The 17,745-nt window shown below is 45.4% G+C and overlaps 2 protein-coding genes across 4 annotated transcripts in view; both read right to left on the reverse strand.

The window, feature by feature from the left end:
• Positions 1–2,481: 2,481 nt before the first annotated feature.
• axin2 (axin 2 (conductin, axil)) lies at positions 2,482–17,596 on the reverse strand. 3 transcript variants are annotated; one of them, XM_087809744.1, is made up of 10 exons: positions 16,797–17,596; positions 14,231–14,362; positions 11,479–11,581; positions 9,549–9,689; positions 8,953–9,470; positions 8,696–8,869; positions 8,390–8,605; positions 8,190–8,297; positions 7,397–7,555; positions 2,482–3,460 (listed from the first exon to the last, which is right to left on the reverse strand). In XM_087809744.1, exons 1-10 carry the CDS (start codon positions 17,594–17,596, stop codon positions 3,334–3,336), a joined length of 2,478 nt encoding a protein of 825 aa, XP_087665870.1. In that variant the 3' UTR covers positions 2,482–3,333. The 3 variants fall into 3 exon arrangements, with proteins under 3 accessions (XP_087665870.1, XP_087665869.1, XP_087665871.1); XM_087809743.1 differs by having other exon boundaries at positions 8,190–8,300; XM_087809745.1 differs by lacking the exon at positions 2,482–3,460 and having other exon boundaries at positions 7,482–7,555; positions 8,099–8,300.
• cep112 (centrosomal protein 112) overlaps positions 17,581–17,745 on the reverse strand; it is a 96,055-nt gene continuing 95,890 nt past the window's right edge. The window contains exon 18 of the mRNA XM_087808368.1: positions 17,581–17,713. Within this exon, the coding sequence (XP_087664494.1) occupies positions 17,670–17,713 (44 nt within the window). The 3' untranslated portion in view covers positions 17,581–17,669. The remainder of the gene's footprint in view (positions 17,714–17,745) is intronic.

The raw sequence follows: 17,745 nt of genomic DNA on the forward strand, positions 1-17,745 counted from the left end.
AAAGCGGCGGCCGATGGTATTTTAACAATATCATGATGCCCTTCAATATGAAAGGCAGCATTAGCGACTCCGTGGGCCAATGGAAGTGGACGGACGAGCGGGTGGCGGTTTTGTGGAGCCGATGAGGCTGTGATCACTGATCCACTCAGATCCACACCTGTGCACCTGCGCAGGACCAGGTTGTCGGAGAGATTCCACGAACCATGATCAGTACTTCATATACATATTCATGTGTATACACTTTTTCTTTTACACACCTTTGTTGTGTCTCAAATCACATACTAGCGTAGTCAAAGTTAGTATTTTTAGTGCGTAAGTGCGTCTCAATTGTTAGTATGCGAAATTTAGTGCACCATGAACACTAAATTGGCGTACTAACACGCCCACAAAACTGAGCATGGTTCGATGGACACTAACCATCCTAAACAGCGCCATCTTAGTGACGTTTTAAACGTAAGTTACGTCATATATATATATATATATTCATATACTTACAGGTGAATTTTCGGCAGCAGTAGAAGGATGACACGTCTTCGGTGCTGATACCGGCTTAAATATCTCGCAAATATTTAGATTCTCATATTTTTTCTTTATTTTTACTTCCAAACTTGCAAAACGAGCTGCCAGCAGGTGTCGATAGCGTTCAAACAGCTGGTTGCAACCATTGTTAAATAGTAGTAGAAGAAGAAACTGTCGCATCATTTCCTGTTAGTGTGTAGCAGCAGTGTTTGATTTGAGACGTACTATCTGTGGAGAATTTGCTTACTAGTAAGTATGTACACTATCCTGATGCATACTAACTTCTAGTACACTAAGAGAAGTATGCGATTTGAGACACAGCACTTCTGTCGTCAGTTGACTTGTATTTGCTTTTTCACAGTCAAACATATGACTTTGAGCCAAAGGTGGATTTAATGTGTTTTTCTTTGCTGTGGGTCAGGTGTTGTTTGTTTTTAAACTGCTTAGTTTAATTTTTTTTATTGGGTTTTCAATTTAGGTAAACAACATAATTTTTTTCTATTTATTTTGGGTGTATTTGTTAATTTTATTTATTTGCATATTTTACTGGTTTGTGTTTATTTAACAACATTTTTTTCCCAATCCGCTTTTTGACAATTTTGACTATTTTTGTGCTGCTATAGTTTTTCAAGTCAAGTTTTCAAAAATTCTGCCATTTTCAACAGTTTGTAATGGTATATATTTTGTTTTTCTGTTTCCCTTTTGTTTTCTTTTTCTGCCGACTTAAACTGTATTTCTCTCTGTGCAGTTTGTTTAACCATTTCCTTTTCTTTTGTCAACCTTTTGCATTTTTTTGCCAGTTAGTTGTTGTTTTTTTACCTTTTCTTTTTCCGTTACCTTTTTCAACGTATCTCTGACAACCTTAATGCAGATTCCAACTCCCTCAGCAGTTTGACAAGTTTAACCTTTTCTTTTAGCTGATGTTTTATTTTACTGCCAACTTTAACTGGTTTTACCTCTGAGCAGTTTTAATTTCTTTTTTAAAAATATTTAGTTTAGGTTTTTTCCTTTTTATGATATTGATTTTCTTTCAGAAATGAATGTGTTTTTTCACCAAATTTAAATGTTTCTGACTCTCAACAGTTTAACATTTTACTTCGTTTAAACTGTTCGTTGTATTATTTTCTAATATCTATTTCTTTTACCTTCAACTTTGCTGATTTGTGTTTGTTTTTCTTTTAATTTTTGTGTTCTCTCAGCGGTTTACTTGTTTTAAACCGTGTTAAACCTTTTCTTTTTCCTTTTTCTGTAAACTAATAAGTTTACAGTTTTTTTTTTAGCTTAAACTTTTATTTGTTTTTTGTTTTTTAATGGTAAACATTTAGTTTTATCTGTCAAGCTTTTTGCTAATTTTGATCTTTTTTCAAAATATTATATTCTGTCAAACCTTTAGCAGATTTTTTTTAGTAGGTAACCCGTTTCCATTGTATTTTTGCTAACGACGCTAATGGTAGCAAAGCTAATATTAGCGAAGATATTTCAGGAGTGTGTGTAGCTTGAGTTTAACACTAGTTTGTGCTCCGGTTGCGAAACAGTCGGCGTCCAAACATGAAGTCGGTAAAAATGTATAGCGAAGCAGTAAAACTCGTCGGTGAATAAATATTCCAGAGTCATCCTGGACGGGTTGCCAGCGCGGAGTTAGCGCCGCAGCCACCTGGAGATTCGCTGGACTCGTAATTAGCTTCGGAGCAAACGAGCACATTTAACTCTCGCTCTCGGTAAAGTGTCACAGGAGGCCGGAGAGTAAATATCTGCTGCAAACATATTTCAAGTCTCATTAAGACGCTCAACACCTACAAGCCGAGGCTCTGGTGGCCAAATTAAAGCGGATTCTTCTTCCGACGGGGAGTAAATTAAGAGCAGATAATGGATGCAAATGATGTTTTCCTCGCAGGATCACAGGGGGGCGAGGAGGAGGAAGTCGGCGCAAACACACACCACAAACCACAGGAAGCCATTAGCTAATTTGAAAAATAGAGCATTTTAATAAAGGCTACATCTTTTCATAATTACAATAATTAAAGTACCGAGGCATCTTTTTTTTTTTTTTAAACCGAGCTCTATAGAACGCCTTATTTACAAGTGGAGCCGAGGAAGCCGTGATACAATATTTTAGAAAAACATTAACAGCATGATACTAAAATGCATAAAAATATCTTCGACGTATAAGGCCCCTTGTGAAAACCAAGGGAGTAAACGGACCCTTAAAACGGGGCAAAACACGGCAAGAACCCATGTATCTTTACTGTACTCAATGAAAACACTACCGGAACGTAGTGTGGGAGCATCTTCTGGTCACGTGATCACATGGTAGAGCTTCTCCTTGGTAAATATCTATATGGACGTAAACACATTGTCGTGGACTGGAGCGGCAGCTTCTTCGTTGTGAACACGTAGGCGGGGTTTTGTGCGATGCCTGCGCCGCGGAAACAAAGGCACTAAAGACGCCACAAATCAAGGCTGGACTCCCCGAGAAAGGAGGATAAACATACGTAGCATTTTTTTAGTTCTTGAGACCCCCTTTTCGGAAGCGGGACCGAAGCAGGGGGTCGGTTGAGTGGTCACCAAGCAGCGATTCCATGGGGAGAGTCGGGGGAACTTTCAATAAATAGCGATATAGAACTTTTTTTTTTAGAGTCAAAGATTCACAACGACGACGTAGATCTGGAGCACAAGCTCTTCCTTTTCGCAACATTCCTGTCCTCGCATCCTGGTCCCACGTTTCCCGGGTCTTAAGACGCGGCACTTGTGCTGTGTGTGCATGTGAAGTGGTCGTCCGTCGAGCGACCCTCCACGGGGGTACGATGGGAGCCCTCACTCCATCCTCTCCACCTTGCCGAGGATCTTGCCCTGGTAGGTAGGCAGCAGGGACGAGTCGTCCGCCATCTCCTCGAACACGGCGCCGCATTCGAACTCGTTGCTGGACTTCTTGAAGTAGTACCTGTGACACAGAAGAGACCAGAAGGTTAAGACTCGTGATCACGTGAAGTACTACGTTCCTGAAACTATGGTTGATCTGTGGTTCCCTCGTGTGCCTCGCACCGACTACCATCCCACCTCTGACACCACACGTCACAGGTCATCAGATCCCTTTTGTATTCCATTGAAGGGTCCTCCAAATACACACCGGTAGCAGGACATTACCAACACACTTCAGACATGAACATCAAAGACCAACTTTTTTTTACCAGGTCTCTCCTACTCCATCCATTCCATCGATGGATCAACTACAACTACACGTAACATGCGCCGCCGGTACGTCACACACTTCTATCCCAGTACTCAAGACACAAAGTCCGGAGACCACCTTTGACCCTTGTTTTCCATCCATTCTAATGATGGCTCCTCTACACACTACCATCCCACCTCTGACACCACATGACCGAAACTTTTGATGGGTCCTCTGAATACACACGGACTGCCGCACATTACCATCCCACCACTGATGGGTGGCGAACACTAGAGACTCCATTTGACCAGGCCATTGACGGGTCCATCTAAAAGTACACATCATGTGCTACCGATACGAGTGCCATCCTACTTCCGACACCGATTGTGAAACCGAGTGTAAACCTTCTGCTGGAAGGACCCGCCGACAGGATAACGATGTTTAGTGATGTAGAGGTCATGGGTAAAGGTGTCCTAACCAAAGCGTTGACCAAGATCTCAAAGAAACTGCGTTCAGAGCTAGCTTACAGGCTAGTTAGCGAAGGGGAAGAGGGAGTGAAGGAAGGCGAGATGGAAGAGCGAGGGAACGCCGTGTCCTGCCCCCCCACCCCGTGATAGCGCCGGCTCTCACGGAGCTATAGGAAGGGCAGCAGACTGCAAACATTTTGAGTGTGTGTGTGTTGGAGGGGAAAAGAGTATTCAAGGGAGGGACTTCTTGTCAGCCATGACTTCACTGGGCCATTAATGATGAAACCCCCCCATCCTAATTTTAGAGGAAGAGAAAGCAGCAGGGGTGACTTAGTCAAGGAGGGGGGGTCTCAGAACTCACTCATTAAGTATGTAATGGAAAAAAAGGGCCCTTGATATGCTCCATGTGTGGGACAACTGGAATGTATTTGTGTGTTTGTGCTGGTGTTTGTTTTTTAACAAGGCTGGCGGCTAACTAACTCGCACAACTTGTAAAACAAGGACTCCACGGAGGTGCCCCCCCCACCCCCGCCCGTGCACGAGCCCCCCATCAGCCCCGGGGTGGCCGTTGATAACAAACAAACATGTGAACCAACAGAAAAAAGTGGTATCAGAGAGCGTTTCAAAACTCCAGTCCACTGATCCCTCTTTTGCTGAGACACGGAGCCCAAATTTCCACTGGAACACGTTTTATGTGGTGAGATCTGTTTCCCCCTCTCTTTCCTTTTTTTTTTCTATCTGCGTTTGTACTGACATCTGGCACCAATATCGTCTGGCAGCGGCCGGGAGTACTGTTCTTTGTTGAACCGCTGCCATGTTGAAATGACCCAACTCCACACATTCTCTGGCTGCTATTAAAGCTCTTGTTCCCCCCAAAGAAATGCGGATGGCATGACACAGGAACTGAAATGGCGAGCGCCAGAGAGCGGAGCGACTGATGTGGACGACTTGGATGGAAGTGTCGCTGGGAGGTCTGAACTATAATCCTGTTTTATGGTTCTATCTTGTACTGAAAATTACATTTATTACTGTAAATAACGGCATTTCCGCATTTAATTTAACATTAATTTATGGCTCAACGCACTCAGCTAAAATCTAATTTTATTCCAAAATAAAAAAGAATAACAACAAGGTGTTAATAATTGCTTAAAGGCGAAAACTGAACTGCAGCCTAATTTTAACATTAGCATCACAAGCTAACCCATAGCATAGCAATGAAACATTGAAATAAAAAAACCCCCATAATATTAGGCAACAAATGTTTGTTTAACTTTAATTTAAATATCTTTTCCAAACCATTTACAATAACTAAAAATGACCAATTAAATATCGGGTTTTGGACAGCAAATGCTAAGCTAAGCAGGAGGGCTACATGTTGTAAACAGTTTAATTTGGATTCATTTATTTAAAAAAACATGTTCTATTGAACTGTTCTTTGTTGTAACTGTAAACACATAAGTTTTCCCGATTTAGTTGTAACTCATAAGTTTGTTTTGACAGTGAAACGATTCTTTAGTAGCAGGAAAAAGTATGCTAGCTTTTCTTCATCTTAATATTAAATGTATTGGATATAAAGTAATTCATGAAATTATACTAAAAGTTGTTAAACTTTTGAATAACGTAAAGAAATTAAAAGTTCATACAAAGGCAGCAAAACCGCATCACTAGCTTAACGCTACTAGCATCACAAGCTAATCGTTAGCATCCACCTTTTGGAAAACAAGTGAATTAAGCTAATTTTCGCAATGTTTTTTAGAACATAAATTATTTATATTTCTACATAAACTGTATGAATAAAAGGTGTCAAGCACAGGTTAAAGCTAAGCTAACAGGCTTCAATAGTAAATTTAAATGCAACAACTCCATTTTGTTCACTCCGTCACCCCCCCGCCCGCCCCCCCAAAAAAAGAACACATCTGGACTGGATGCAACTTTCCTTTTCTCCGCGAAATCAGCCCGAAACATTTAATTATTAGCAAAACACTTACAGATCCTGGCAGCCTAAACAACAAGCGTCTGATCTTTTTCTCCCTTTAATGGCCACTGCAAATCAAAGAAAGATCTTTCCACACAAACACGCTTCCCTGCAGCCCGGCAAACAATCTGGCATTTAATAATCCGCCTTTCAAAAGTATCCATAAAATGATTACAACATGTGTAAACATTAGGTTGCGGGCGCGTTGATGGCTGCACATATCGCAGCGGCGGAGAGGAGGAATAATAACAACAAAAAAAAGCCTTGATAGCATCAGTGAAGAATTTGCATGCCGGCCATTTGTGTGAGTCTTTGTTGGTGGAAATGAAAGCGGCCGAGGCTTCAAAGCCGTGTGTATTAAGTGTGCCTTAGCATGGAAATCAATACCAGATGGGTCCTAAATCGCTGCAGTTCAAGCTCTCGCACTAACCCCCCACCACACCTCCCTCGCTCTCGTCCTTTCTTCATCACTGCACCACTGTCCACGCACACATGAAACCAAAACAAACGCACTTGAAAGCGTCTTTCTTCGTCCAGGATTGACCGTTTTTTATTCGACCGCGTGTTCGGCGTCATGTGACGACCTCGAGTGCGTGTAGATAAAGATGGACGTTGAACCAGAAGTTTACTTAAAGAACTGTTAAAATACTTAAAAAAAAAAAAGAGCCTGATAATCAAAGAAGCAGCTTAAAAAAGCTTCACTTGTTGCAGTGCATTATGGGATTGTTGTACGTGTTAGCGAGCATGTGTTTGAATAAAGAAAATATATAAATGTTAAAATACTTTAAAAAAAAAAAGCCTGATGATCAAAGAAGCAGCTTAAAAAAGCTTAACTTGTTGCAGTGCATTATGGGATTGTTGTACGTGTTAGCGAGCATGTGTTTGAAGAAAGAAAATATATAAATGTTAACTAAGTTCTGAGCTACTTGTCAAACTTCCAGCCAATGATACGCCTCTGTATTGTTTATATTTAATTTAAAAGGCTAGGAATACAAAAAAAAATTGAATTTAGAAATTGAATTTTTTCATTATTGGATTAATAATATAAAAATAAACGTGTAATTTAGTTTTAATTAATTTGGAAACATTTTTAAATGTTTAAAATTCCATTATTCAACGGACTCAATATACAAATGATTGAAGTCAACAATAAAATAAAAGGTAATTCAACCTTTCAATATAGAGATTATTAAATGTATTCATTATAATTCAACGTTTAAAATGCTACCAGTCGATCTTCTGATCGGACATACACCTACTACACACCTGTAGTTGCCCTTCTTGCGCAGCTGCTCCTTAAAGTGTCCGAGTGTGAGGCAGTGACTCTTCATGGTCCGCCGGTAAGGGATCTCCTCGCCGCAGAAGAAGTACGTCACCACCGTCTCGCCGCCGCCGCTCGCCGTACGCTCGCTTTTACATTCAATCCTGCGCACAGAGAGGAAGAGGACGAGCGTGAGGACGGAGGGGAGGCTTGGACGACAGGATGGCGACGGTGTGTGTGTGTGTGTGACCTAGTGTTACAGTGTTATTAATTCCCCAACAGATGTGTCCAAGTCTTTCTAGGTAGCTCGCTCTTTGCCCGGCCAACTCACTGAAGGACGGCCAATAGAAATACAGTGGTCCCTCGCTGTATCGAGGTAGCGTTGTGGTACTGCATATTTAAATATACTGTACACACTGCTTTATTTAATGATACAAAACTGTATTTAAGTTAAAGATCCCATGTCTAGAGTACTAGACGGCTGTGATTGGTTGACTGGGCGGCAAAGCAGTAGGGGTTATACCTCTCAGGTTATCGCTAGGGTTGTTGTGATTTCAGATCGTAACCTTCATGAACGAGTGACCACTGTATACATCTATGGAAGTAAATGTGTTTAGCTCGTGCTAAAGACACCCCTAAGGAAAAGGGGGGGTCACGCGTTCGACAGTTTGTGTGACGAGACGGAAAAGTTAAAAGGGTAGAAGTACACTGCAGGGTGGAGGCTATAGTTGAGAAGAGGAAGAGGAGGAGCAGAGAGGAGGAGAGGAAGGGGAAGGCAGGACGCTAGAGGCTTCGTACTCTTCTGAGTGGAGACTGGGGCTGGTGGGCAGGCCCGCTGGACTGTCTCTGGCACTGACCACCGACACCGGGTGGCTCTTGTCGCGCTGGTTGCTCGACACAGAGTGCCTGCTGGGAGAGAAAAAGGAAAAACAACCGTGAGAAAAAGAGCGACGACATGACGAGTTTTGAAAAACCAAAATGTGACGGTGTGTGTGTACCTCTGCTTGGTGGGCTTGGTGGAGACCTCCTCGAGCCGGCGACAGGCCTCCTCCAGCTGGGCCAGAGTGTTGGGGGGAGGCAGGGGAGGCATGGCCGGGTCTTGGACGAAGGGCTGCGCGGGCTGGTGGTTGCGAAGATGGCCGCAGTTACCGCCGCCGCCCCACGTGTGCGTTTGATTGGACGACCCGCCGAAGGATTTTTTGCCACCTTGGGTGCTGCGGAGGTGTCAGGACCGGAGAGTTAGATCCAAAGACTCCCTTTTAACTCACTTCACTCAGTGGCCATTTTTAGTGGAGTTTTCTCACCTGTTGGACTTGTGTCTGCTCTGGCGTTTGTTCTCCAGAATCCACTGCAGCACGTTCTGGGTCGGGTCGTTTTTGTCACAAGGGAGCTGTATCGGTCCCGAGTCCTCCACGCACCGCTCGGCGCCGTCTTCCGCCCCGGAGCGACAGACCCGCCTCGACAAGGAGCTGGAGCGTCTGCAACACAATCGATCGTACGGTTGATATTGTGACACGTATGAGCAAAGAACAAGGTCGAAAATCCACTCCTCGGTACTGACCCGATGCTGTCGTCCGTTGAAACGGCGCCACACATTTCTCTGCCCAGACTGCGGCTCCGGTGGAAAGGCTGGCAGGGCTGACACTCCCCGGTGCCGGAGCACAGACCCCGGACCCTCAGAGCGGCTTCTCTTTCGATCTGCTCTTTGCTCTTGGGGCTGGCGTGGTGGTGGATGTAGTGGTGGTGGATGTGCTTGGTGCTCTGCCGGCTCACCAGGGTCACGCTGGGGCCCAGCGTCAGCGTGAACGCGCCCTGATCCGGACTCGTGGGTCCGGGCCTCACCAGGGCCTTGATCCCGAACCCCGCCCGAGACAGGAGGCGATCCTCCGGGGAGCTGGAGCGAGGCGAGTGGCGGGCGACGGCGGGCGACTGACAGCCGGGCGTCTTCAGGACGCGGGAGAGGTGCTCGTCCAGAATGGCTTGCGGGTCTTCGTCGACGGAGCCGGAGAAGAGGCTCAGAGGGTGCGGCGAGAGCTGGGAGACACTTCCCGAGATCTCCACGTCCTCCCGTTCCTCCTCCTTGGCGGGAAGATACAACATTCACGGTTATGGTTTGAACTTGAGCGATGATCCAATTTCGAGCTGAGGGACACTAACCTCCTGGATCTGCTGCAGCCTCTCGTCCACTGAGCTGAGGGTGTCTCGCTCCCGCTTCACTCTCTCCAGGCGGGATATGAGCTCGGCTGCGAACTTTGCCGGCTCCATAGGAACGACCTCCTTGGGTGGACAGCGTGTTCGCTAAAGAAACAAAAAAAACAGGTCGATGAGCTACGTTTACCAACCGACTACAGTCTCATTTGCATTAGAGACTAAGTTTTAATGAGGTATTGTGGGTGTTTTTACTGTCGTGCAGTGAGTTTTTGAGATTTGAATAATAGTTTAAATGGAAACGACTCCCCAGATTTCTCAATTTTAAACGATGGTAGTTACTTTTAGCTGGTTTGGTAGGACTGAGAATCCAAATAGTTTGTTTTTTTCAAATTCTTGCACTTGAAAAGTGTTTGTTTTCAGCCTTAAAAGCCTTTTACAGCAGTAAAAATGCAATATAAGGCCCAAAAAAATGTATACATTTGCAGGTGCTCCAGGTGCTCCAGAAGTACTTGGGAGCTACCATGACAGTAATATAACCGCAAACCTGTTGTTCTCTGCATCCCATTGGTATTTGAAGATGGCATAAATATTCAAGAAATTACGGTAACTTGTGTTTTGAAATGGTGTCAGAAGTGGGATGACTCACACCAAAAAAAACAAAAAACAAAAAAAAAACACAGCATGTTACCGCATGATCAAGACAAATCCCAGAAAGCATAGAGGGTCAATCAGAGGCCGAATCAGGCCCCGGGGCCCACAATACCAGAGACTTCAAAGTCGAAAAAAACCCCGTCAAATATCAAACGCAGCGGTTGGAATAAAGCGACGAGAGAGAAATAGCGAATCACAATGGGGGTGAAAAGGAACTTAAAGAAGGATAATAGCAGGAGAGAAAATTTGAGATGCAAAGATGTGTGTCCATGGAAGAAAAAAAGAAAAAAAAGATTAAGGGGCCACAGGAAAGAAGAAGAGGATCAAAAAGGACTGAGGTAATTTACCTCTCCGGCACCTGCTGGGCATCTTTGAGGTACAGTACAGTGACAGCGGGAGAGTGTGTGAGCGTCTGTTAGTATTTGCTTTCTTTTATTTTTGTGGCGGCAATCTTGGTTTTCCTCTTTTCCGTCATCCCTTTGTTACAAGGATGAAGGATAGGCCGGAGCCGGAGGCAGGTGCACCATGGGAATGGCGGCCATTGCCAAAAAAAATCCAAGAGAAGAATTAGGACGGTCATTTAAGGGCTTAAGGACAACAACTTTCCTCGGAGATATCGCTGACTTTTTTAAAAGGGGGCGTGGCTTCAGGTCGGATGAGTAAGTGTATATATGGAGGGGTTGGGGAGAGGGGGGGTGCGGAAAAAAGGGGGCCAGCTCAGTTGGAAGTTGTCACTTTCCGGCAAGTATGCTCCATTCATCCTCAGATCAAAGAAGAGTGTGTGTGTGTGTGTGTGTGAAAGAATCTTTGTGTTTCTACAGGGGGACCAGACTGATTTCAGAGCCCCCGGGATAAAACAGCAGAGATCTTCCTCATCTTCCTCTGTTCTCCATATTTACAGCACCAGCAGGGAAGAAAAAAAAAACCCTGGTGTGTTCCGAGCTCGGCGGCGATAAACAGCTTAGGGACCTCCTCGTCTCCCGCTGACTTCAAGGAACCCTAATGGGGGTGTAGGTGACACCAAAGGTAGCGAGGGGCTGGGGAGGAGGGGAGCTTTATGTTTGGAAGTGTGTGTGTGTGTGTGTGTGTGTGTGAGAGAGAGAGAGAAGACTTTGACAATGGTCTTCAGATCTTTGTTGGAATTGTGTATGCAGGATAGAGTTTGTGCGACCCAGAACAGACGAACAGCGCTGTGGTAACACGGTTCAGAGCAAGTTGAGAGAGTGTGTGTGTGTGTGTGTGTGTGTGTGTGAGTGTGTGTGAGTGTGTGTGAGTGTGTACTTACAGGGAAGGCGGGCAAAGAGACTTGGCTGTTCATCCTCATGTTACGCTGCATTTCTCTCTGTAAGTGTTTCTTGGAGCCCAGCTTGTATGGAGGGATGCCATCTCTGTGGGGGCGCAGGAAGAGTTCAAAGGGTTAAAAAACTCATCTTCAAGGACATTTTTTTGTTCCTCTTCGGTCAACTGAGGCCATCAAATCCATCCGTGAATTATGACTGGAAGACTTGGAATCAGACTACTATATGTTCTCTATATGTAGACTTGGGTAATGCCCGTGGCCTCCACCCGGAGTCAAGGAAGAAAACCAGAAACCCAAATAACACACTTTTAAAATCCATTTTTACTTTAAATGATCATCCATAACTCATGTCAATAGACAATATATTATATAAATAACTATAATACTATATATATATATATATATATAATATAGTGCCAATCCAAATATTGAAGAGATCTTTATTTCAATTAAAGTTTTTTAACGTTCACACCTAAATAATTGGTTTATTTAAAGGTTTAATTAGCATTAAAACAAATAAAAAATGAATGAAAAAATTATACATTTGATTCTTTTTTTAAACATTGAGCTTGATATTCCATTCATAATAATGCAAAAACAAATGTTTTTAAATTCAATAGTGCCTCATTCGTAGCCTTTTGAATTCAATATACAAATGTTGGTATATTAGCGCCACCAGAAAATACCATAAGAGTAACAAACTACTTGCACATGACAATTCATCATGACACAGTATTGTAAAAAAGATTGATGACATTTGATGTTTTGGTAGAAGAAGAAAACGTTAATCGCATTGAATATAATCACAGAGTGTAGATACAAACGAAAAATCATGGTCAATGTTTGAACTGATGTAAGTACGGAATATGTAGAAGAAAAGAAAAACATACACTAAAAAGTAAACTTCAGCTTCTCATCAAGATTGGGCCGTATGGTGACAGTGAAACGGCCATGTCTGGCCCCCGAGCCTCTCCACCCATTAAGGAGATTTAACAAAATTGTCTTGAGAAATATCAACCGTTTTCTCACGAACCAAACTAGCTTCTCATGCTAGCAGAAAGAGTTCCTCGTGGGGGGGGGGGGTCTGGGGGGGCCCAGGTGTCCCTCTCCCGCCCCCCCTCGTCACGGTCGACTCGACCCGTGGGGCCCCGAAAGCGTCAAAAGCTCCGACTTCAAACCGAAGCACTTGACGGCGTAAACCTGCGTCTTCTCTCTCTCATGCTAAACAGCACTTTCCCGGTGACCCAGCCTAACTGAGTAGCACTTTCTCACTTTTGCTTTGAAACGCTACAGTCATGAGCATAAGCACCACCCGCCCTCCCTTCCCTCTCTCTCTCTCTCTCTCTCTCTCCCCCCCTCCTGCCCCAATCTTCATTTGGCAAGCGTTGCCTCTGCCTCTGATCTCCGCACATCAAAAGCCTGGTTTGTAAGATAAGGTAATGTTTGAAGTCTGCGCAGCTGCATTCCCCAGCGTCCAAGCAAATCCATAAATAAGATATAAGCAAAATTCCCCCTCCATCGCTCTCTCTCTCTCTCTCTTCCCACCCGACCGCCTCCTCCGCTGTTGTTTCTTCTCGTCTTTATCTGCGAACTGTATTCAAATGTTTATGGGTGGCTTTAACGGGCCTAAAGAGGGCCAGATATGTGGATCAAAGAGAGGAGGGGGGGCGTGTCCCTGCAACCCGTGGTAAAGTGCGCCGCGACTATATGGACCTCGGCTTCTTTTGAAGAGGACAGTAACGTCTGCGGTTGTAAAAAAAAAAAAAAAAGTAGAAGAAGAAGAAGAAAAAAAGTCTCTTTTTACAGCCACCATATACACATGTGACCCCGCCCCCCCGCCTCGGGTCGGCTTGATTGTGTTTAATCTTGCCTTGACCTCGGCTCCCGTGTGGGATGAGGTAAGAAAAAAAAATGAGTCTTCCGGCCTTGACGGTGACCTCATCATCCGGGCCCCGTCACATGTGTGAGGACTATGAGGGCCCGAGCACGTACGACTGATAACGCCAGAGTTCACAGTTCAAAAGCTTTTTTTTTTTCTTTTATTGATAAGTCAGCTGTTTATACTTCTTAACGACGATTAGACATTGCTTCGCGCCACATGAAGAAACGATCGAAAAACGTTTTGAAATGAACCTCGAGGGGGCGCGGGAGGGTGGGGGGGGGGGTACGGCAACACATGCATGTTGCTCCTGTCATACGTGATGATTGACGACTCAAGCGTGTTTGACGACTCGAGTGTGATTAACAAAGCTGGAGGGTTGATAACCTCCGGTTATCTTAGTTAGCTTTACCAAAACCGTTGGTTGCCAAAGATCATTGCACTGGTGGTACGATACAGGTATCACGATACAGGTGCGACGATACATCTCGACTAAAGTAGCATCAAGTACATATGTGTAGTATTGTCGAGTACTTGACTCTGGCGTTGCATAATCTACAGACCACATGACTCTTGACGAAGTCGTAACCACTTTCATTTGTTTTGAAACTAAAATATGTACAGCTTTAACAGCTGCTGGATTCCACTGTATCCTCCTGTCCTCAGTCATCGCTGGATTCTCGCAGGATTTCATTGTTCGATTGTTCCTTCAGTTACGGAGGACATAATGACCATCTATTGGGCGGGGGTTTAATGAAAAAGCTAAAAAAAAAGTCGACTGTATCCTCTCGTCCTCAGTCGTCACTAGGGATGCTATCAAGATTCCGCTGCTTTTTTTAAAGGAATAATTGCACTCACACACTGCTGTCGGTCAAGGACATGGTGTCGTCGGTGAGCGCGTCGCTGGACGCCTCGCTGTCGTTGGTGCTGCAGACGGGGGCGTAGGAACCAGTCGGGCAGGCGTTGACCGATTCGCCTCGCTTGTACGATCTGCCGAGATGAGGGAGAAAGATTAGTACGACCATGACTTACACGATCAAACGAATGGTGGTATAAAAGGTACTGAACTGGTCAAGGGGGATCATTTTTCAAACATGTATCTCTACATTACATTTGCCTGTTGGCAATTATTAAAGTCATGAACATATTTCGCATCTTTGGACTTGGATTTTGACTGAAAAAAACCACAAGGGTACGGCAATTTATCACGCTAGTCGTGTCCGATACTTAAATTATTGTAATATCTTGATACTATCGTATCGTCAAAACTTTGAGTCCAAACTATTACTGAAATCAAAAGTTTATCTCTGCAAAGACGACCATTTGCCTTTTTATGTTGCATATGTTTATGCAAAATAACTCAAAAACGGATGATGAGATTGGGATGAAACTATGAAGGAATGTTGCAAATTCTGTTCCGAATTTTCACCAGGGATCACTTAAAGATGTCTCTGTGTTGGAGAGAGTTGTCTGACTACTACTGCTGCACCATTTCAAATGCTTAAAAAGGTTATGGATATTTTTGGATAAAATTAATTTATGAAGTTGTAAATGTAAATTTTGTAATGAAAATGAGCTGCTTGGCAGAGGTCTTCGCTTTCCAAGTGTTAGTCTGTTTTTTAAGAATATTTATGGCCGGGAAAGTTATGCTAGGCTACGTCCCTTAAAGGTTAAAAACTTTAGCGGGCGTTAGTACATCTTCTCTCGCGAAGTTCACAATCACGGATGACAAAAGCCAGATCGAGGATCCGGTGACGTCGGCGAGATGCTCCACCTGGCCTGAACTCCACTCCACCTCAACCCCCTTTTTTTCAATATGTTCTGCAGCTGTTTGCGAAACTTCAAGTTCAACAGAACAGAAAAAAATCCCATCAAGTCCTTTTCATGCCTCCTCAAATATCTTTCCACTCCTGCCATTCACACTCACTCTTTCCCCGTCTCCAACTGTGCATGCATCCTCCTCGGAGGAAGGAGGGTGACCATCAGGAAAGAAAAAGTATAACCGGGGCACGAGGGGTAGAAAAAGGAGAGCGAGGGCAGGCGGGGTTGAGGGGGGTTTCTATGAGCCAGCATGACTAAAGCTGTAGGGCCCCCAGTTTCAAGCTGACCTTCAGAAGGGGCTCGCAAAGAGTCAGGTATTTAACACAGCTGGCCTCGCATTCCTCCCTCTCTTCCCTTCATTTCACCCCTTCTATTCTTCTTCACCCCCCCCCCACCCCCAACAAAAAAAAAACACTTCTTCTCTATTCCATCCTTCCTTCTCTGCTATCTTCCCCCCTTTTTACTTTCACTCCAAAGCATGCCTCCGAGTCCCTATCCCCGAGTTTTCAAAAGAAGGAAAGATAAAAGTGGAGGAGGCGGGGGGAGAGCAGCAAAGGAGGGAATCAGAGGAGAATTGACGCAAACAAGAAAAAAGGGAAGAGAGTGAGCGGCTGGGGTGGCGGAGGGAGGGATGGTGGTGGATTCTGCACTGTAGCTGCTGCCAATCAGGGTTTGTTTTCGCTCTCTTCCCCCCTTTTTTTTTTTTTTTTTTTTAGACAACCTGAGCCAGATGAGAAGAGGTGAGGAGAGGGGAGCGGAAAAGGCAGAAATGGGTTCCACATGTTTTGAATCTGTATGGTGACAATGGGAGGGAGAAAGAGGGAGGGGGGGTCCATGTCAAAAGAGGACTTTTCTACAGGTTTGAATCCCTCCGGCAGAATTAGACTTGCTGTCAGTCCGGAGGTTGTTGTGAAAGTTCAGTACCGGTCGGTGGTTCCCCCCTGATGGTGTCGTCCAGCTAAACCTGTTAGCATGTACCTTTACACCCCCCCCCACCCCCCCAATTCAATTTAAACTTCCTCAAGCAACCGCAAGAACAAGTTAGCAAACTCCACTCCTGGTCCGTATATTTAAAAAAAACTAGAAAGCCAACAGGTCTCTGCGCCAAAGGGCCCCGGGGGGACAGTGCGGTTCAGGAGAGAGAGCAATGTCATCATCTATTATTCGCCGGCTGTGTGGCCGGAGCCAACTCTATGAACTTTTTTTTTTTTTTTTTCCTGTGGAAGATGATCCCTCGTTCTGCGGAACTATTTTCAAAGCCCCCGGAAATCCAGGCGAGCGTCAGACGGAGGGGCCGTCGCCCCGCTGCCAGGAGAGGGTGAGACAGTGCCAGAGACGGGGCGTCAAAGGCTTGACAGCAGCGATACTGCACTTCACGGATACGGTGGTGGGGTGTGGGGGGTGTAGGGGGGTTGGAAGTTGAAAGAGCCGATGCTGGAATGTTGCGTTCGGTGCCGACAAGTTGATGATACAGTAGAGATCAAAGCGACTCGAAGAAGCGAACGCTGATATTGTTGGAGCTTGACTCGTGGTGCACCTCAGGGGTCTGTTGTCGTTCATACAGTTTTTAGGATAGTGAAGGAAAAAAAAAAAAGCTTCTTACCTGTAAGCCCTGTCCATCACTTCCACGGCTCTCAGGGACATGGCCCCCCCAAGAGACTTGGCCAGTCCGGTCTTGCCCTTGAGATCGCAGCTCCACTCCTCCTCCTCGTTCAGCGTCGGTAAATATCCACAAACGACTTTAAGTTCCGCCAACGCGTTGGCGCTCACGTGAGTCGGGTTCTCCCCGCCGGTCCGCACGTACTCCAGGTAGATGTCGGAGCTGAGGAACAGCTGGTAGGCGTTCTCCTCCATGTCGGTCTGGATCTCGGTCTGCGCCTGGTCGAACATGGCCGAGTCGATGTTCTGCTTCTTGACGTTATCCCGGATGAAGGTCTTGGTGGCCGGCTTCAGCTGCTTGGCGACGATGCTGTCGTTCTCGATGTAGCGCTTGTAGATGGCTTTGGCCACCCTCTGCGTTTTGGTATCCTTGAGGTCCATCTGCCGGAAGCCGTTGCAGGCGAACCAGAAGTCTAAGCTGTCCACGCACTTCTCCCGTTCCAGGAATGTCCTGAAAAGTAGAGCCCCATCCTGATCCCCGAGGAGCGAATGCAAGGACTTGGTCCACCGCGACAGGGGGGAATCCGGAGAAGCGCTCCCCTCCGGTTCCCCGAGACCGTCCTCGTTCCTCCTGGCCGAGGAGCCCGGGGAACGTGGAGGAACCGATTTGGGGCTCTCCAGAGGTTTCATCGCGGGGAGTTTGCCGGGGTAGCGGGGCGCCTCGCCCTCCTCCCCGGGCACCGGGGGTCGAGGCGCATCTTCTCGGAAACTGCTGGAGATGTGGTCCATGAGAGCCCGGCTCATGACTCCGAAGAGAGCGGGGTTGTTGTTCCTCCTCCCTCTGAGCTCCCAGCAGTGATCTCCTCACTCTCTTATGTCAGCGGGGGAGCTCCTCTCTGGCAGCTCCTCTTCTTCTTCTCTCTAGAAAAAAAAAAGAAAAAAGAAAACCCACA

This window comes from Callionymus lyra, chromosome 15, assembly GCF_982586985.1.
Source record: "Callionymus lyra chromosome 15, fCalLyr1.hap1.1, whole genome shotgun sequence".
NCBI classification, from domain to species: domain Eukaryota; kingdom Metazoa; phylum Chordata; class Actinopteri; order Syngnathiformes; family Callionymidae; genus Callionymus; species Callionymus lyra.

Bases quoted from the DNA above. Each gene is read 5' to 3' on its own strand.
- axin2 (XM_087809743.1), bottom strand. From the start codon at position 17,596: ATGAGCCGGGCTCTCATGGACCACATCTCCAGCAGTTTCCGAGAAGAT. The intron at 8,301-8,389 runs GTACACACACAC...TTTCTCTCCCAG, and splicing joins ACCAAGCCCACCAAGCAGAG to CAGGCACTCTGTGTCGAGCA. The intron at 3,461-7,396 runs GTGTGTAGTAGG...TCTGTGTCACAG, and splicing joins CGCAAGAAGGGCAACTACAG to GTACTACTTCAAGAAGTCCA.